Below are 21,432 nucleotides of genomic sequence, written 5' to 3' on the forward strand. Positions count from 1 at the left end.
TATTTTATTCAATACTTAGTCACATCCTCCATATAATTAAATTATTTATATTTTCGTTTTTTAATTAAACATATAATATTTTATTTAAATTTAAATAAATTAAATTGTACTCACTTTTTTTAACATTTACACTTTCTCCAACCTTTCTCTTTCCCTTTACATTTTCATCTCCCCACTACCCTCTATCTTAATATCACTCTTCATCTTTCCCTTTATTTTGTTTCTTCTTATTGTTATCCTTTTAGTATAAATTTGGCATTCTCTTTTTCATTATATGCATAATTTTTCTTCACAAAAAAATTTATTTCTCTCTTTCTCTCTCAATTTTTGGTGATATATATTTTGCATCTTTGCTTTAGGTTGAGAAATTTTTGTATTTTTTAGAACTCTACTTTAGGTTGATGCGATTTATTTATTTATTTATTATTATTATTATTTTTTTCACTTTGGTTGTTAAAATTTATCATATTGCATTGTAAAGAATTAAAGATAGTAAATAAGAATGTAATATTTTAATATTACATAATATGATTTAAATAATTTGGTATTTATTTAGAGATAATTAATTTGGTGTTTATTGTTATATCTTTTATTTTTACTTTTTTTTCTTCTCATATTATTTTATTCAACATTATTATTATTGTTGTTGAATTAATATATTAGATTGAATATTTTTTAAAAGTCAATATATTAACTTGAAAGAAAATGAAAAACTAACTATTAACCAATAATAACTACAATAATATTGTTACGCGCAACGCGCGGGTCTACGACTAGTAAAATTAAAAGTATGGAATAGTTGATGGGCTTAGTTAGTTCAACTAATAATGTCTCTTAATTTTAACACCATGGAACGGTTTCTCTGTGAAGAGAAGTTGGATTTTCTCTCTAACTCTTCTTTCACAGTAGAATTTGTGTGTCCCTTCGACAAAGGTGTTGAGTATCCTGGGAGTAACACTGTTGCTTCTAGGCTTGTTGGGTTCCTTTTGGGGCTGTGGGAAACTATTTGAGTGAGTGTGAGGATGGACGAATTGGCTCAGTCATGGAGTCGGCTTAAGTTGTCAGATAGAGAGGGACCAGGGTGTTGCTTGATTGATGATGATAGTAAGGAGAAGTTTTCCATTACTACAAAGTTTTTGACAAAGCGAGCCATTAACATGGAGGTCATAGCGAAGACGTTTAACCCGCTATGGAGAGCCAAGAACGGTTTCAAGATCCAGAGTTTTGGAGATCATAAAATTCTTTTCACATTTGATAATAGGGAGGATGTGGAGAGAATCTTAGAGGGAGAACCATGGACTTTCGATAAACACCTGGTGGCAATGAGTCAATATGATAATGAGTCCTCGCTTCAAGATTTAAGGTTTGAGAAGACGAAACTATGGGTTCAAATGCATGGAATTCCAATGAAATTTATGACATTAGAGGCTGCGAAGAAAATTTGTAGTGTTTTGGGGGATGTTTTCATGCCGACGGATCCAAAAATATTTGATGGTGGTCATTTTATTTGAATCCAGGCCTCCATTGATCTGTCATTACCATTATGTTGTGGTAGACTGATTTCTGTAGGTGAAGGAGGTAAGCAGGTGTGGATATCGTTCAAATATGAAAGGTTGCCAAATATGTGCTACTGGTGTGGACAACTAACTCATGATGACAAAGACTGTGAGTTGTGGATTGACAATGAAGGTACTCTTACTCCTGAGCAACGTGAATTTGGTCCATTTTTGAGAGCTCCACCATTTGTTGCTGCAAGACGAAGTGCAATATTAGTCCCTGGGTTCTATGTCGAATAGAAGAAGAGGAGTTCAGGTACACCGGAAGACATTGATTCAGGCCAGACCTCTGATTCTAGTGGAGAAAGTGTACCGGAGCAGCCACATGGAGTAATAGCTAGCATTAATATCAGCTTTGAAGACGAGGAAATAATTGGATCATTAAGGCGTAATGAAGGGGATGGGATTTATATGGAAGATCTGGTCAATCAAAATGGAATTATGGAAATAATTATTGAGGATTTGAAGACTCCTAAGGAAACCAAAATTGCTGGTGAGGGAAGTAATGAGGAGCTAAGTCTGGCTTAGGAGTTTGGGGTGGCTAATATGCTTGGATCGGATAGAAGTTTGACAAGAAGCCCTAGTGCATGTGAGAACTTAAGTGCACGTGACAACTTAAGTGAGAATCCAACACTTAACAAATCACGTGCTTCTTCTACATGGACACGCAGAGAAAGGAAAAAGCCTAAGGGCAACATGGCAGCAAGTTTTCAGCTACAAGGGAGGAAAAGAATGGCTAGAACAGAGGCAGATCACACTGAGGTTTCAGCAAAGCGATTCCAAAAAGCCCTTAGTGGAGAAAACAAAACTTTTGTAATGGTGGGAGTTGATGTTCAGCCCCGCCAACAGCAGTGAGTTGTTTAGCTTGGAACTGTCATGGGCTTGGGAATCTGCGTACAGGGAGGGAGCTCGTGGAAATCATACGGGCAAAAGATCCCACTGTAATGTTTTTAGCCGAGACGCTTACAGATGATGCTAGGCTAGAGTTTGTGCAAAGAAGTATTGGTTTTGATCATAGATGGGTGGTACCAAGAGTGGGAAGAGGTGGAGGATTAGTTCTGTATTGGAAAGCTTCGATCAATCTAAAGGTGGAAGATTTGGATAGGTACTATATTGATGCGGTGATTGATAAAAATACGGAGAATGAGTGGAGATTAACGGGTTTTTATGGTGAACCGGATACAACAAGACGTCATGAAGCTTGGGCAAAACTTAGGGCTTTAAACTCAAGACCTGAAAAACCATGGCTTTGTTATGGGGATTTTAATGAAATTATCAGACAAGAGGAGAAGCTTGGGGGTGCAAGAAGGCCTTATAATCAAATGCAACAATTTAGGGAGGTGATTGATGAGTGTGGGTTCATGGATTTGGGATTTGAGGGCTCTAAATTCACTTGGAGCAAGCACTTCGAAAATGGGGTTTCAATTTGGGAGAGACTTGATAGGTGTTTGGTAAATAATAGTTGGTTCATGAAGTTTGGAGGTTCAAGGGTGTACCATTTGTCATGTAACTCTTTGGATCATGTTCCAATTCTTTTATCACTATCTGGCCTGCACCCACCTACTCGGAAAAAAAATTTCCGGTTCGAACAAATGTGGCTCTCAAATTCCAGTTGTGAGGAGGTGGTAGTTTCGGCTTGGGGCAGTGGGTATGAAGTCGGTTGTGAGGGTGATATACAAAGAAAAGTGGAGAAGTGTGGAAAGGAATTGGGGCAATGGGAGAAAACTGTTTTTGGGAATGTGAGATTGGAATTGAACCGGTTGAAAAAGGACCTAGCTAGAGAAGAGAATGTAGCCATGGTTAGTGGGAATAATTTTAAGGTGAGACAAATTAAAAAAGAAATTGAGGTGTTGTAGGATAGGGAAGCTTTGATGTGGGCTCAACGATCACGAATTCTATGGGCAAATTAGGGGGATAAAAATACAAAGTATTTCCATAGCTATGCCTCAAAGAGATATAGGAAGAACTCAATGGAAGGTATTAAAGATGAGGGAGGTGTATGGAGAACTAGACAGGAGGATATTGGGGAAGTAATGGTGAACTATTCCAAGTCTCTATTTACCTCAACAGATGGGAGGGTCTCCACAGGCATCTTAGATTGTGTGCTTACAGTGATAGATGAGGAGATGAATGAAAGTCTATGTAGAGAGTTTGAAGCAAGTGAAGTAGCTACTGCCCTCCAACAAATGGCGGTCCTCAAGGCTCCTGGACCAGATGGCATGCCTCCGCTCTTTTATCAACATTTTTGGAGCACGGTAAATCATGATGTCACCTCAGCCATCTTGTCATGGTTGAAATCAGGTACTATACCTACTCCCCTAAACCGTACTTTTATCACACTTATTCCAACAATAAACTCCCTTGAATATGCACACCAATTTCGCCTTATTAACCTTTGTAATGTCCTTTACAAAATTTATTCTAAAATTCTTGCAAATCGCCTCAAAAAATTACTTCCATCCATTATCACAGAACACCAATCAGCCTTCACTAAGGGTAGATTAATTTCTGATAATATTTTGGTGGCCTTCGAGACCTTGCATAGTCTACAAAATTACAAGGGGGGTAATTATGGTTATATGGCACTGAAACTGGATATGAATAAAGCGTATGATCGGGTGAAGTGGTATTACTTGGAGGGGATAATGAGGAAAATGGGTTTTAGGGAGAGGTGGATAAATTTGGTTATGGGTTGTGTGAAAATAGTATCATATTCTGTTTTGGTAAATGGAGAACCCTGTGGGATGATTTTTCCTACAAGGGAGATTAGGTAGGGAGATCCACTTTCCCCCTTTCTATTCCTTCTTTGTACGGAGGGGCTGAATGGCTTAATTAAAAAGGTGGACCTACATGGTGATATCCATGGCTACTCCCTTTGTCGAAGGGACCCAAAACTAACGCATCTGCTTTTTGTAGATGATAGTCTTATTTTTTGCAGGGCAACAATGGAGGAGTGCAACAATGTCTTGGAGATACTAAAAGAGTATGAAGAAGCCTCGGGTCAAAAAATGAATAAGAGTAAAACCTCCTTGTTCTTTAACAAGTCTACTCCGGAGAGAGTGAAGCATGGAATTAAGGCAGCTTTAGGTGTACCAGAAATCTTGCATTATGAAAAATACCTTGGGCTGCCCTCCTTGGTTGGGAAAGGAAAAAAAGAAAGTTTTAGCTACATTAAGGAGAAGGTTTGGCGGAAACTTCAAGGGTGGGAAGCAAAATTACTTTCACAAGCCGGAAGGGAAGTGCTTATAAAGGCGGTCATACAAGCCATCCCCACTTACACTATGGGATATTTCAAATTGCTGGTGAGTTTGTGCAATGAAATTGAGGCTCTAATCAAAAGATTTTGGTGTGGCCAAAGGGGCGACCGTAGAAAAATCCATTGGATTAAATGGGAAGAGATGACAAAATCTAAGACTATTGGAGGTATGGGCTTTCGAGATCTTGCTATGTTCAATGATTCCCTCTTAGAAAAGCAAGCATGACGGCTATTGAATAATAAATCCTCACTCTTCTACAAAGTATTTAAAGCTCGTTTCTTCCCAAATCCATCGCTTATGGAGGCTGCCGATTCAAGGATGGGGTCTTATGCTTGGAAGAGTATCCTTAGAGGACGAGACATCATTCAAAGGGGGGCATTATGGAGGGTAGGAAATGGAGAAAAAATAAACATTTGGCAGCAACGTTGGCTGCCAAGAAAACACCCAATGTTTTTGCCTACTTGCCCATTGGAAAGTTTTGAAAATTATACCGTAGATTCACTTATTGACCCAAGCACAAGAAGATGGAATGAAGAGATGGTGGATGGATTATTTGTGGAAGAGGATGCTAAGTTGATCAAGAAAATCCCCCTAAGTCAACATGTGACAGAGGACACTTTGTACTAGCCTTACTCGACCTCAGGAAATTACACTTGTAAGTCCGGATATAGGTTCCTTAAAGAAGAAGAGGAGCTGCAATTAAATTCTCAAACTCCTCCTATCTGTCATAAGCGAGTTTGGAAGGAAGTATGGCAGATGCAAGCTCCTCCAAAGATAAAAAATTTTCTTTGGAGGGCTTGCCGTAATGTACTTCCAACCAAACAAGCTTTGATGCGTAGGAAAATTTTAGAGGAACCAATCTGTGAGAGGTGTAAACTGGCAGTGGAGGACTCGGTGCACGCTTTGTGGTCATGTCCGGAGCTGGATGTAGTGTGGGCTGATCAGGAAAAATGTGGGTTTAGGTGTGAAATTGAGTTCACATGTGTAAGAGAGCTGCTGTTATGGATGATAAAGGAAGGGAAGTCTTTGGAGTTGCTAGCTTACACGGCCTGGACTGTTTGGAATCAAAGGAACAAGGTGAGGCTCAATTTGCAAGCTTGTCCATTGCACCATGTTGCTGAACAAGCAGCTGAATTGTTGGCGCAATACAAAGCCAACATAGAAGCATCAGGTACACAGGTAAGGAGTAACAGAAATGGAGGAAACAGGTGGAGAGCACCGCAAGCTGGTTTCGTGAAAGTTAACTTTGATGGAGCGGTCTTTGATGATGCAAATAGGTCTGGTGTTGGTGTTGTAATAAGGGATAGCTATGGTGCTGTATTAGCTTCTTGTTCAGAGAAGAATTTTCAGGCGTATAAAGCTGAGGTGACAGAAGCGTTGGCTGCTCGGAAAGCTTTGTCATTTGCACACAAGTTGGGGTTCCAAAATGTCATTCTCGAAGGTGATGCATTACGTTTGATTCAAGCTTTGAAATCTCAAGAACAGAACCTATGCCCATTGGGTCTACTGGTGGAGGATGCGAAAATTTACTCAAGTCATTTTCAAAGAGTGTTGTATTCTCATGTAAAGAGAAACGACAATAGTGTAGCTAATAATCTGGCGAGACATGCTATAAGCATACCAGATTTTCAAGTATGGATGGAAGATGTACCTTCTCATATTGTGTCGTTTTACATTCGGATGTAACTCATTTACATTAATAAAAGTACTCAAGTTCTTTCTCAAAAAAAAATAAAAAAAACTAATAATGTCTCTTGTGATCGAATAAGAAATATAATAAAGTCTATAGTAAAAACTAATTAGTGTCTTAGCCAGATAATAAAAGCAATAATTGATTTATTATGGAACAACGTCATATATTGAAGTTCTATTGTATTTAAAAAAAAAAAAAATTCTCCTTACATCGAGTGCAATATACAAATTGAGAAAAGAACACCCATTTCCCTCCTCCTCTCCATTGTTTGCCAAGTTTTGCAAGTACAAGGGCAGCTTTGTTAAACTTAACTTGAATATAATTCTTCATTAAAAAAAAACGGGGGGGGGGGGGGGGAACTAGAATACAATTAAAAAGAGATTACATCAAATAAATCTTTGAGTGCATGATGTCAAGGGTGGCTTGATATTGTTGATTAAAGAGAACAATTCCAAAGGGGGTCTTTTTTTTTTATTTAAAATATACTATTATAAAGTTTTACATTTAAAAAATCATTCCTCTTTTCTTTTAAAATGCAAAATTATTTCTCTCTCCCCAAAAATGAAAATTATTAATTAAGTTTATTTATTTAGATTTGACTAATATCTAATTTTCAATTAATAATATAATTAATCTACCTAATCTTTTTGTAACGTAATTCATTTTAAGTATGATTTTATTTATTTTTAATTTTGAATAACTTATTATTTGCGGAAATAACAGCAAAAATTTCCACAATTTTGGTTTAAAAAGTGCAAAATATAGACCAATTTTAACAATCGATTTGGGGAATTAATTCTCGCTCCTTAGCCCATAATTAATTTCATACCTGCCATAAAATGATTAATAAAAGCTCATATGTGAACAATATTTTATCAAATCACTTGTTATAGTACATGAGGGGTATGTTTGATACACTGAATGGAGATTACAACATGAATTGTAATCTTTATTACTTATAATATAGTGTGTTGTAATGTAATAATTAGACCTATTCATTAGTTTGGTTGTGAGTTATTACATTGGAATGAAACTTAACATTTATTTTAGGAAATATCTTACTCATATAATTATATCTCTTTAAAAATTGTTATTTTTAAATTTAAGAGAGATATGTGTTATTTTTATGATTTTTTATTTTTATAATTGTTAGATGTATATAGAAAGTTTGTTTAATTGGAAATATATTAAGTTTTGAAATTATTGCACTTATTAAGGAATTGCTAATACAACCTTTTAAAGAGGAATAATTATTCCTCATTCTGAAGAATAGCTATTCATAAGGAATTATTATTCCTTGTAATAAAAACATAACCAAACTAAAGAATAATTAAATCATATGAATAACTATTATATTACAGCGCTTATTATAGTCTACCAAACATGCCCTAGGTTCTTCAAAAAAATTTAAACATATAATTGCATTAAATTAATTGTCCTTAAAAAGATAATATTATTTGTGTTTCATTGGCCAATATAATTTTATGTGTTTCAATTTTTATAGAACCTAATTTATTGGATATTTTTATTCCAATATTCATATTTTGGCAAAATTTAATATTGTTTTAATAAAAATTATTTAAATTGATATTATGTTGATAATATTCAGGTATCTAGCAGCTTTTTTAATTCAAGTTTTGAAAATAGGATTTTAGTGCATTTCCATTCAATGCTCTAAAACTTGTTTTTAGTTATTTTACATTTCATTGTAGCACCAATTGCTTTTTAAAAAAATTAAAAAAAAAAAAAAACCACCTAGTGCTAATTTTTTGCATTTTGCTAACATCATAGATGTTTATTGTTGTAATATCTATATCTTAATTAAATATTAATATTTTATTCCACCCCGATTTATTTTTAATCTTACTAAAAGAATTAAGTATGTGTTTGGATTCGACTGTTGCGTTTTGCATTTACGTTTCTTCTCTTTTTTTTTTTTTCTTTTTTTCTTTTTTCTCTTCTGCTGCGCATGTGTTTAGGGGGACAAGCGGCTACTGTTCATGAACAGTAGCCCTATATTGTTGACTTTTCAGCCTCTTTTATCAGTCCCGTGGGTCCCGTGAACAGTGTATGGGACCCATAAACTTCACTTTTCAACAATTTTTTTATTAAAAATGAGCCCCACAGCACTATTCACACATTTAAAAATTATTTTGCTACAGTGTTTTTAGTTTCAGTTTCAGCAAAATAAGTTCTATTCAAATGGACCTTATGTATGAGAAGTTGAATGTATTATTAAAATAGTACCGTAAAAGAAAAAAAAAATTAAACAGCAAGGTAATAGAGTATGAGATGTATGATGAATAATGTTTTACAATAATAAACTAATGTAAAATAAATAAAATAGATTTTTGGTGATGAAAATCTTTTTTTAATTAATTAAATAATTTTTTGCATTTCTGGAAGTGTATAATGATTTTAAGAAATACGCTAGATTTTGATTTTCAAATAATTTCAAAGTAGTGTGAATTAAATAATAAATATTAAAAATATATTATTTAGCAAAATTTACCTTTATAGGTATAATACTTGACTACGTTTCAGCAAAACAAAAAAAACAAAAAAAAAAACCTGGACGACGTGTCAATCTCTCTCTTTCTTTGTCAGAGCGCAGGGTAACTTGTATACTAAGCTGAGCAGAAGACTTGTAGGAAAAGTTTCAAGTCAAATGCAATATATATATATATATATATATATATACACACACATATACGAACAATTCTAGGACATTATTGATGGCTCTCGCTCCTAGCTCAGTCCTAAATCTCTTCTTCCTCTTATTAAAATCTGTGTTTGTTTTTATATTTTTCTCTTCTTATTAATGAAAGTTGAAGTTATTGAAAAATGACAAGCATTAAAGGAATGGAATCGATGCCAGTGGGATTCAGATTCCGCCCAACCGATGAAGAACTCGTGGGTCACTATCTCAGGCTCAAAGTGGAAGGCAATGACTCCCAATTCCATGTCATCCCTGAAGTTAATGTGTGCAAGTGGGAGCCTTCGGATTTACCTAGTATGTACTGCATTATCTTACTGACCCAAAGTGCCAAAAGTTTAATTTTAATTTTTTAAAACAGTTTTCTCTTCAATTCCAAGAATTAATTGGTTTGCAATCTATTTTGCCCTTGTCCAAGATCAATAGTTAGTTTTCATACTTTATTATATTCAATTCTTAGTAACCATTCATTGAAGTTGAGAGTTTTTGCATGAAGTGTTTCCAACAGAGACTTTGAGAAAAAAAAAGAAAAAAAGAAAAAGAAAAAAAGGGTCTTTTTGTAATGAAGGGTCTTGCTTGTTTCATGGTTGTGCAGAGTTCTCAGTGATCAAGTCAGATGATCAAGAATGGTTCTTCTTTAGTCCCCGGGATTACAAGAGCTCCAACAGTAACAGAACGAACAGGGCTACCAAATCCGGGTACTGGAAAGTCACAGGTAAAGATAGGAAGATCAAAGCTAAAGGCACCGACGATGTGATTGGTACAAAGAAGACTCTAGTGTTCCATAGAGGTCGTGTTCGTGATGGGGTCAGGACCAACTGGGTTATGCACGAGTACCAATCAATAGTAACTCTTCCTCGCCAGGTTGGTGGTGTTCATGTTAATGCTCTTAATTTGGTACACACATGAACATGATGTTAAATTATTCATTTTATTGGAATTATGATAGGCACTTTCCTCGTTTTACATGTTTTACTGTGTGTGCAATTAGAAGATTACTATGTATTTAAGATAATTGGTAACAGAGTTCTCTTGTTGCGAGTTGATGGGTTCTATTATAAGTGGGTCAAAACCATAATTGGTCCATAAAGTTTGCCCAATTTTCCCATTCGATTGTTATACTATTCTATAAAAAATGTAAAATTTAAGATAATTGGTAACAGAGTTCTCTTGTTGCGAGTTGATGGGTTCTATTATAAGTGGGTCAAAACCATAATTGGTCCATAAAGTTTGCCCAATTTTCCCATTCGATTGTTATACTATTCTATAAAAAATGTAAAATGTTTCAATTTGTCCCTTACACTACAGAGCATGTTTATGATAAAAAAGGGGGAAAAAAGTTGTCTTAAAAAATATAAGTGAGCTGCACAAATGGATAAAAAGTGAGCAGCTGGTTGGGATGAAACTATGTTGGGATTAAGGGGCTAATCCTTTTTGATACGCCAAGAATGTATTGACCCCTTATGATAAATTAACCAATTAATTAGCCAAGTGAATTAATTAAGTTAATTAACATGCAATACACGTGGTAGCAAAACAAATCACCAACTAAGTTAATATGCAGCGAAAAAAAAAAGTTGACGTGGTGATTTGTTTACAAATGGGAAAAAACTACACGGCAAAAACTTTATCGGGTGATTTTAAGGTCACCACTCCTGAGTATCCACTATTATCACAACAAACGGTTACAAGTAAAGGAATCCTAGTACTTTATACCAACTTACAGTTGAACCTTTACCTCAATACTCAGTTGGACTTGTTTTGTAGTAACAATCACTCCTTTCAATGCATGATTCCCAGTACGTGATTAACCAATCAATGCGTAGATCCAAGTACACGGCTTACACACCAAATTGAAAAAGATGTAGGCTGCAAAGTTCTTCAGTTCATCAATACGATAAAAATTACGAAACTCTTTTGTTCCAAAACCCTATGGTGTACAAATACAGCAGCTTCTTGAAGAGAAAGATGAATTAGGACAAATTGTCCTCTGGTTCACAATATGCTTATGAAAAACTTTTGCATTGATGTGCATCCGCTGTGACGACCCTTAAAACAATTCTTATATATGTTTAGGGTTGTGAGAAAAGAAAGCCCAAACATGTATACACAGATTTGAGTGAAATTAAATATGAAAAACTGATTTTCTTAAATCTCGATTGATAGGATATCTATCGAGCAGCTGTCGTGTATCGAGCTAAACTGCCTTTTAAACCTCAATAGATGCTATTTGTCGAGTTTTAAAATCTAGCACTTCTTCACTTGTTTCTTGGACAGACTTGCATGGTTTTAACACTTAAACTTAAAACCTTGTTCCTTGAAGCATTAAACACATCCTAGATCTACCCAATTACAAGTAAATTGCATTTTATCAAATGATTAGCCAATTTTATATTGACATATGTTCCTAACATGTTCACATATGTCCTAACAATCTCCCCCTTTGGCAATCTGTGACAAAACCACAACAAACAAATGAACATATGAGAGAAGTCATAAATCGCTCAACTCATATTCATTTGTTGAATACAATAAAATCTATCCTAATACAAACTCTTGAAAAACTTTGCAAGAAGAGAGTTCTTGGTAAGAAAGATTTTGACAACCTGTATTTCTGAAACACTTTAAACAAAACTCATCACGACATCGTAGTGTGAAACAGAAATAAAAGATTGTATACGATATATAAGAAGTATGTGCATAAAGAGAAAAAAGAAACAACACACGTAGAGATAGGTGAAAGAACTATGATAACAACCTCATCATATATATATATATATATATCATAAGTACAAAGTTTGCTATCACAAAATAAGAACAATGTATCTATAAAAGAAGAAAAGAAAAGAAAAATACATAAGTCTTCACTACATCCTTTCCCCTTATCACAAAAATGTTCTATTTTAACTCTCCCCTAAATACATTACTACTCTCATCTCAAAACTACTTCCCCTTTTTGTTACGAATGACAAAGGGTAAGTAAATCAAGCAATCATGTCATCATCACTAGAAGAGCTAGCATCCTCATCATCGTCGTCGTCGCAGTCACCATCATCATCCTCATCCTCAGATGCCTCTAGAGAAGGAGAGGGAGACTCTACAAAGCAACCAAGGCGAGCTTGTCGTCGAGTAATACGACCGACACGGGTGTTCACCTGACACAACTCATCACTGAGTGTGTCAAGGCGAGCATCCATGCACTACAGTTGCGTTATGACCACCTCGAGGGTCATACCACCTGTCGATGAAAAAGGAGCGGATGTGGAAGGAGTAGAAGAAGCTGGAGAAGTCACTGCCTCTGTCTGTGGCCGCTTCGGTCGAACCTGGGCCTCGCTTCATCTAACAGTCGCAGCATCTATGGCATAGGAGAGAAATGTGTGAACTCTGGATAGGAGACAGAAAAGTGGCAGAGAATCTGGGTGATAGCCGAAGGAGAAATTAGCTTATCATGAGTTGTTGTATCCCTATAGACATCTATGAGGGAAAGAATGAAGTGAAAAAGAAAGTCTATAGAGAGTCCATCAAGGAGAGACAACAAAAATTGAGCACGAGGCTCTGTGATAGAGTTACAGTGAGACAAAGGATGGAGAATGAATGTCATCACCATGTTAAGGAATCTCAGACCTTTTGCAAAGCCTAAGCAAGGGGTGTTTTGACGGTCACCCCAAGATGAGGGTGTCTCACAAAAGCGAGACGAGAGCTCGTCTTTGGACACAGTTCTCAGACGCTCACAATCGGGGTAGTCAATAAACTCTACCCTCGGAACATGTAGCATCTCAGATATAAGATCTAGAGTGACTACAATGCGCGTACCTCGAATGCAAGTGATAAAATGAGGTACTGTATAATCGAATTCGTGTATATTGGAGTAAAACTCCTGTATGATTACAGATGGACAAGTGACAAGGATGCCACATAATTACTCCTAACCCCTATTATAGATGATAGTGGGAAGGTCAGTATTGGAAAAGTCTGATAGAATGACTTGGTGTTTCGAATGAATGCCTCGTCGTGAAAAATTCTCTAAAAAGTCCTTACGGGCTTTATCATCATGGAACCGAACGTGAGATAGAGTAGAATCAGAAGGGGAAGAAGAAGAAGATGCCCCAGAACAAAGAGAGTTTCGGGACGAAATAGATTTTTGTTTAGGTGCCATAGAGTAACTAATCGCGAGAGAGTAACTAATCGAGAGAGAGAGAGAGAGAGAGAGAGAGAGAGAGAGAGAGATACGCAGAAAAGTACCAAACAATTTAATATCAATATGATAGAAACAAAATTGGTACGTATGCATGAAAAAGGCATGAACATGTGACATGCAATAGAAAAAACATTATGGGTTCAGCCCAATCCAGTCCTATCAACACACAACATTTTAACATAGTAATCACATATCTAAAATGCATGAACATTGTTAAAAATGCAAATGTGATGCAATGCATGAACATTTAGGATCGTTTACACAAAACCCATCCCAAAAATTTCACAAAAAACTTCATCAATTTTGAAAAACCCCAAAAATTCTTTAAAAACCCAAAAACCTAGGTCTAATGCATGAAATGCATGAAGAATTAAGGATTAAGGACCCTTACCAATGAAGAAAAGCTTGATTTAGGCCAAAAAACACTTGGGAATGAGGTTTGGAGTGAGAGAAAAGTGTTTGGGAAGGTGAGAAGTTAGAAAGGATCAAGAGAGATCAAGAAAAATGAAATGGAAATTGCGCTGACTCTTTATATAAAAATCCCAGTTTCTCGATGGATCGAGAGGTGTCGAGAGCTATCGAGAATTAAAATTGTCAGAAGGAGCTATCGAGAAGCCTTAAAAACAGTTTTTCAAAGAAGAGAAAAACACAGACATGAATGCAATCAAACATGCTACTCAATCAAAGATCCAAACAACATTTTAAGCTCTCAAAAACATCTCTCATTAAGAAAAATGTCACGAATTTAGATCCACACACACACACACAACAAGTTTAACCAATTTTATATTTCAAAAATAAGTCAAGACAATTTAGTGAGCATATATTAACACATGTATCCCTTGTGATGACCAAATTATATTGTACATGCACATATATCAAGAGTAGTAAAGAGTATTGTGTGTGGTGTATGAAAAACATCACAAGATTGTATAAGTGTCTATATATTATGACGATTTGAGATATGAGAAAATCACTTTAACTCACATACAATCATGACTGCTTGATGGGGATTATCACCTTTGAGGTACATTCTATAACTTACACATTTCCTAGAAAACACGCTTGCAATCATATATAAAACAATTTGATTCTTTTTGATTCAAGAGGAGCAAAGGAGGATGGAAACTGATTCTGGTTTCCATATGAGATCATACTATTGCTCTATTGAGTGACTAACCACTTATAGCAATTAAGTCAAATATGTCCAGTCGCTCCACAGTAATGACAGGGATGCTGCTTCTTCTATTTAGGGTTTTTGAGTATTTCCCTTCTTAGCTCTAGGATTTTTATTTCTTTCTTATCCAGCTTAAGGGGTGCTCGTAAGATAGATTTACCCTTGTCTTTGTTCTCACTAGTTAACACATTTTTCATATCATTGTTCTCAGATTCAACATTATTAGTAGAAGAAACAAAAACAGTAGTACACGTAGAAGCAATACTAGGAGAAGAGAAATCATACCCTAAACTAGTTCGATCGGAAGCAGATTTCTAAAGACTAAGCATCTCTTTAAGCTTTGCACTTGAAGTCCTCTCCAACTGAGCTCTGATTTGAAACAACTCTGCCTCAAGCTTCTTGGTCTTCTCAGCTAAGAAATTATTCTCAAATCTCAGTGCTTTAATGGTCTGATTGACTTTATCAAACTTCATGGAGATTTCTTCTTGTTCAAGCTCCACTTCACTGAGTTTCTTAGTGGCCAACCTATACAATTTTTCATACTTTTCTGAGACCTTGTATAATTTTGCATAGGCTGTGTGAATGTCATCTTATTCATCCATCTTCTCAAATTTAGGCTTCAACAAGTCCTCTTCTTCATCCACATCTTCTACAATCTCCTCAGCAGGATTTACAGTGGCAGTAAATGCATTTAGGATTCCATCATCCTTATTATCAGAATCATCATCAAACTCGATGTCGCTCAAAGTAGCAGTAAGTGCCTTGCTCTTCCCAATGGTCTTGAGATACGTAGAGCACACTTGTTTCATGTGACCGAAGTCTTGACACCCAAAGCACTTTGGTCCTGAAGGAACAGTGTATTGACCTTCATCCCTAGCATCCTTCTTTCCTTTGTCTTGGTTCTTGAATTGAGTCGAACTGGATTGCTTGCGATCTTTGTCAAATCCTTTGGCATTGGTATTCTTTATAAACTTTTTGAATTGCCTGGTGATATAAGATTTCATCTTAAAATCTTCATCGTCTGAAGACTCATCAGTATCACTGCTTTTAACCTTCAATGCCATACTCTTGCCCTTACTACCTTTCCCAATCCTTGTCAAACCAAACTCATAGGTCTGTAGATTGCCAACCAGCTCTATCAAAGGAATTTGGTCAATGTCCTTTGATTCCTCAATAACAGTGATCTTGGCATTGAATTTCTCTAGAAGAGATCTAAACACCTTCCTAACAATCTTGGGTTTGGGAATGGTTTTTCCAAGATTAAACGCAAAGTTCACTATGTCCTTCAACTTGGCATAGAACTCATCAAAAGTCTCATCCTCCTCCATCTTAATCTCTTCAAAGCTTGTAGTAAGCCTTTGAAACTTTGAATCTTTGATGGCCTTAGTTCCTTTATAGGTTGTTTGAAGGATGGTCCATGCTTCTTTTGCAGTTTCAGTAGAGTATATCTTTTGAACTCCTCATTTGTGACCGTACTAAATAAAGCATTCAATGCCCTGCTGTTGAATTTAGCCGCCTTGATCTTAGCATCATCCTAGTGGGCCGACGCTTCCTTTGGCTTAGTCCAGTCTATCTCCACAGCTTGCCACACTTTTTCATCTAATGACTACAAGAAAGCTCTCATGCGTACTTTCTAGTATGCATAGTTAGTGCCATTAAATAAAGAATGTATAATAAGAGACTGTCTTCTATCCATGACAAACAGGGGTCAATGGATCACATAGCAAAGATTAAAATCTAATCAGAATATGCTTGCTCTGATAACACTTGATAGACCAAGAATGTATTGATTTATTGTGATAAATTAACTAATTAATTAGCCAAGTAAATTAACCAATTAATTAACCAAGTGAATTAATTAAGTTAATTAACATGCAATACGTGTGGTAGCTCAAATAAATCACCAACTAAGTTAATATGTAGTAAAAAATAAAGTTGACACGATGATTTGTTTACGAATAGGGAAAACTTACACGGCAAAAACTCCACCAGGTGGTTTTAAGGTCACCATTCTTGAAAATCCACTATTATCACAACAAGCAGTTACAAGTAAAAGAATCTCAATACCTTATACTAACCTACAGTTGAACCCTTACCCCAATACCCAATTGGACTTATTCGGTAGTGACAATCTCTCCTTTCAATGCACGGCTCCCAGTACGTGATTGACTAGTGACTAACCAATTGATAAACGGATCCCAATACGTGGCTTACACACCAACTTGAGAAAGATGTTGGCTGCAAAATTCTTCAGTTCATTAACACGATGAAGATCACGAAACTCCTTGGTTACAAAACCCTATGATGTACAAATATAGCAGCTTCTTGAAGAGAAAGATGAATTAGGACAAATTGTCTCTGATTCACAATATGCTTATGAAAAACTTTTGCATTGATGTGCATCCGCTGTGACGGCTCTTAACACAATCCTTATATATGTTTAGGGTTGTGAGAAAAGAAAGCCCAAACATGTATACACGGATTGGAATGAAATCAGATTTGAAAAACTGATTTTCTTAAATCTCAATAGATAGGGTATCTATCGAGTAGCTGTCAAGCATTGGGCTAAACTGCCTTTTAAACCTCGATAAATGCTAGTTGTCGAGTTTTAAAATCCAACACTTCTTCACTTGTTTCTTGGACAGACTTGCATGGCTTTAACGCTTGAACTTGAAACCTTGTTCCTTGAAGCATTAAATACATCATAGATCTACCCAATTACAAGTAAAGTGCGTTTTGTTAAAGGATTAGCCAATTCTATATTAACATATGTTCCTAACATGATTCATATATATCCTAACACCCTTCCCCTAAGAAAAAATTTAATTGTGTTAAGTAACTTATACCTATTATTTATCAAAATTTTATTAGAGTTTAACCCCGTCAAAAAATATGAATTGACCCCAAAAAATAAACTAGTCTTTGTTTTTTTGACACTTGTAAGAAGTTTAGAAAATATAGTAGTATTTCATTACAAAAACAATAAGATTATAAAAGCCCCACTCAAATTCATTATTTCATTGTCAAATAAAGTACCTAGTTGATTATTAGGTTTGAAACTTTAGAGACCAGATTATAAAAATGGATAAACTTCAGAGGCCAAATGTGGTGTTTGACCATATAAGTCCATTATAAAGATAACTGGTGAAATTTTATTTTTCACCTCACGTACTTTTAAGTTATAATCACACTCATAGATTTGGTTCTGGATGATTGTTGTGCATTACCATAAACTTCATGGCCTTTTTGCTAAGATGTTCATCATTATTGTTCACAACAAGGGATTCTGAATTTCATTGTTTGTATCCATAGAAACTAACATTTCTTAAACAGAAAGTATATTACTACTACTTGATGGACACCTATGTCATCCTAGACTGTGATTGATGTGATTAGAAGAATTTAGGTATATGCTTCTGATTTAGATGTTTGAAATTTGTGTTCTTGTTTTTTCTGAAACTTTTGTTATCTACTACTACAAAGTAATATCAGTTCATTCACTTGTGCAGAGAGACTTTGTCCTCTGTCGCTTAAAGAAAAAAATGGATGAGAAAACTAAAGTGACAACCTGCAACGAAGGTGAAGAAAGCAGCTATGTTGCTTCTGATTTAGAAAATCCAGTGCCAGAAGATACAAATCCAGAGGTAAATAGGAGCATGTCTAATGAATATTTTCAATCTCAACTACTTTATATGGACCATGAGAAGCAAATTTGGAACTAATGTCCGCTTGTTTGCTATTTTTTATTCAGGTATATGATCACACAGAAGTAGACTTGGAATCAGTCCTACAGCTGCTGCAGCAGCCACAGAATTATGATGCGTCTTCCTCACAGCTTCCATTATACAATCAGCAGGAACCCTCTTTCATGGATTCCACATTTACCAACGGCCATAATGAAGTGCAATTTCAGTCTGATCATAATGAACATGAAGAGGATCAAACAAAGTTTGTCCATTCACTTTTTGTTGACCAGGATGAGTACTCCTGTGAAGAAATACTGCACTTCAGTGACACGGACACTGACACAGCCCAAGCACGGGTAAAAAGCATATATTCTCCAACAGCTATTGGAGAATCTCATATAGCAAATGAACTTTAAATCTCTATATCAGAATATTACCAGGAACATTGTAATAATATGAATAAGTAATGCAGAAAGAATAGGAGGTTGACTCGTGCAAAACGTCAAAGAGTTCAAAATTTTCATTCCATATGAGTGAACCACCTATACTCTCTGCATTACTGGCACTGTAGGCTTTCACAACTTCTGCTTTTGGACCTTGTTGTTTAGGAAACTTGGAAAATTAACTTGTCCGCTCATTTCTATATGTTACAGTGTGACCACTTTCTGGGAATTTCAACATTGTTTAATGAGCATGTTGCTCCTAAAGAATACAGGCAAATGTCTATGGTTCAAAGTGGAACTGTTTCCTCTTCTAACCATTGCCAATACAGAGAAGAAACAAATGGTTTCCTTCATGATGATTTCTTGGGACTTGATGCTCCCTGTGTCAGTCCAGCGGCAGATGTAGCTAAATTCATATGTTCCATTTCAAGAGTTGGTTCCGAATCTAGTCTAGAATCTCCTCTCAAGATAAGAGCCCCCAAATCTAAAAATCACCGAAGATCCCACCGTGTCGTAGGACAAACAGCTGCTCGGAGAAGATTCCAGTTGAAGCGTAGCAGTTCAATTAAAGCAGTATCATCCCAAGAAGAGGCGATAGAATCAAGCTGCAGCACATCACATCATGAATAGATTCTGTCTCTAATGAGACGTTCTTAAATGGGAAGGTAGCAAAATTTGTTTCAGGTTGCTTATATGCTAGCTGTTATATTTGGACTCTATATGAATTTCTTTTGCAGGCCAAAGGGTGCTTCAGGACACAGTATTACTGTTGATCTGCCTAAGGAAATAACCTTTACGGAGTCTAACAAAGAGCAGAAAATTGCTCAAGGCAAAATAAATCCTGAAATCAACAAGAGATGGGTCAGCTGGCAGTGATCCGAAGGGTTATCTCATTTTCCAAGAGACATCTCTACTAGGCAATGAATCTAGTCCACTCCTTAGTGTATTTTGTCAATATACTGATAGGTATATTTTTGTTTGTGGTCTTTATTCGGGAAGTGGTGTCATATGGGAAATTGGTGCAAGCTTCATAAAAGAAAAAAAAAAATCATAGTCAATTTCACATGGAGAATGCTACTTCTTTTATTTATTATTTATTTTTGAATAAGGAAATACTTCAAGTGAAACTGACTTTAAGAATTTTGTTTCTATGAAGTCAGCACCAATTTCACATGAAGAATTTCTTATTACTGGGTATGTTTCCACATTTCATCAAAACACATGCAGTGCCAGATGTAGGTATATAGTGCTTCAGTTTTAATTATTCAGATATCTGTTATCATTTTATAAATATTTTATTATATTGAGTTATTGACAAGTTGCAAACGTGAAATCCCTGGTCAGTTCTCAATGTAACCAGAAAACCTTAAAATATAACAATATTGGGGTGAGAGAGGCTCGAACTCTCGACCTCAGGATAACTCAACGAAGCTATGAGACCTACGCGCTAGCCAACTGCGCCACCACCCCTAGTTGGCACTACTGTGCTTATTTCTATAATCATACTTCCGATGACAAGAGAGAATCTGTGTTAAAACTTAGGTGAACAACTTTTGTTTTGTTTTGATTGAGTTAGGGCTCATGCAAAAAGATCCCTTTTCATTAAATCCTCCAATTCCTTCAAATTTGTAGATAAATGAGAGAAATTAGGATTTTAAAAAATTAAATGTTCTTAAAATACTCATATAAATCATACTAAGGTCCGTTTGGTTGGAGGGGTGAAAAAGTGGAAGGATAGAAATAATGAGAGGATAGAAAAGTTGGAGGATAGTGTTGTAGAAAATCATAAATCTCCTCAATGTCTATGTGTGAATTAAAATATATAACTATCACGCAATAGCAATATTATGGAAACAAAAAATTCCAGAAAGTACCACATAAACACAACCACACAAGAACACCAAATCTTACGTGGAAAACCCTTTGGTGTAGAGTAAAAAATCATGAGGTAGCTCCGAAAAATATCCACCATAAAATAAAGATTACAACTCTCAAGTTTGTGCTAGACTTGAGTCCACAATAAATTGGATATACAACAAATAAATCTCAAGGAGTAAATGCAATCTCACCACAAAACCAATAGCAAAATATTCCTTTGAATACTTCAACTCTCCATAGTTGTAGCACTCAAAAACTCCAAGAGAACTCCACCAATTTATCTTTCTTGTGTGTAGCTTGAGCAAAGAAAAATGTCTTCCTTTTCCTTTTCACTCTCTCACTTTCTCACACTCTCACTGTATTTCTCTCTATCTTTTCGGACTGCACCTCTCAAGCTAAAACTCTCTTTTTCTGTGTTTCTTGCTCACTTTGGAACTCACACAAAAATGGCCAAAATGGCTCTCTATTTGCTTCAGCTTCCCACAAGGCTGAATGGCCTTAGTTTTTTTTTTTTTTTTTTTTTTGTCAGCGTGTCCCACACGCCTTGCATCACTTCTCATTAAGACTAGTCAGACATCTCCCAAGCTTTGAAGACTTTTGGAACAAGCTCATAAATTAGATTTGACAAATGTGTGGGATGGAATCCAAGGGTGTCATGTGCGTAGATAGAAAATATTTTAATATTCCTTATTTTTGTTTGGTTGAGAGTGAAATAAGTAGAATGATGGAATAAATGAGTTTGTATAAATTTACTCATATACCACTATTAAAAAATAATACACAATTAAAACAAAAAAATGACAAGCAAAAAAAAGAAAAAGAAAAAAA

General features: G+C 35.6%; 3 protein-coding genes and 1 non-coding gene across 4 annotated transcripts; 3 read left to right on the forward strand and 1 right to left on the reverse strand.

The window, feature by feature from the left end:
- Nucleotides 1-1,022: 1,022 nt before the first annotated feature.
- LOC115966585 lies at nt 1,023-2,084 on the forward strand. The gene is made up of 3 exons (XM_031085795.1): nt 1,023-1,497; nt 1,570-1,751; nt 1,797-2,084. The coding sequence occupies exons 1-3, from the start codon at nt 1,023-1,025 to the stop codon at nt 2,082-2,084; spliced, it is 945 nt and encodes a 314-aa protein (XP_030941655.1).
- Nucleotides 2,085-2,500: 416 nt separating this feature from the next.
- Nucleotides 2,501-4,330, forward strand: LOC115966590. The gene is made up of 2 exons (XM_031085799.1): nt 2,501-3,376; nt 3,467-4,330. Exons 1-2 carry the CDS (start codon nt 2,501-2,503, stop codon nt 4,328-4,330), a joined length of 1,740 nt encoding a protein of 579 aa, XP_030941659.1.
- A 4,906-nt stretch (nt 4,331-9,236) lies between these two features.
- On the forward strand, nt 9,237-19,784 carry LOC115978195 (protein NTM1-like 9). The gene is made up of 6 exons (XM_031100213.1): nt 9,237-9,519; nt 9,818-10,086; nt 18,107-18,241; nt 18,349-18,639; nt 18,937-19,391; nt 19,464-19,784. The coding sequence occupies exons 1-5, from the start codon at nt 9,351-9,353 to the stop codon at nt 19,354-19,356; spliced, it is 1,284 nt and encodes a 427-aa protein (XP_030956073.1). The 5' UTR covers nt 9,237-9,350; the 3' UTR covers nt 19,357-19,391; nt 19,464-19,784.
- A 325-nt stretch (nt 19,785-20,109) lies between these two features.
- Nucleotides 20,110-20,196, reverse strand: TRNAM-CAU. Its single transcript is given in 2 exon segments — nt 20,110-20,145; nt 20,159-20,196. It is a non-coding gene; the product is annotated as a tRNA-Met (tRNA).
- Between the last annotated feature and the right edge of the window lie 1,236 nt (nt 20,197-21,432).

Source organism: Quercus lobata, chromosome 2, assembly GCF_001633185.2.
Source record: "Quercus lobata isolate SW786 chromosome 2, ValleyOak3.0 Primary Assembly, whole genome shotgun sequence".
Classification (NCBI taxonomy): domain Eukaryota; kingdom Viridiplantae; phylum Streptophyta; class Magnoliopsida; order Fagales; family Fagaceae; genus Quercus; species Quercus lobata.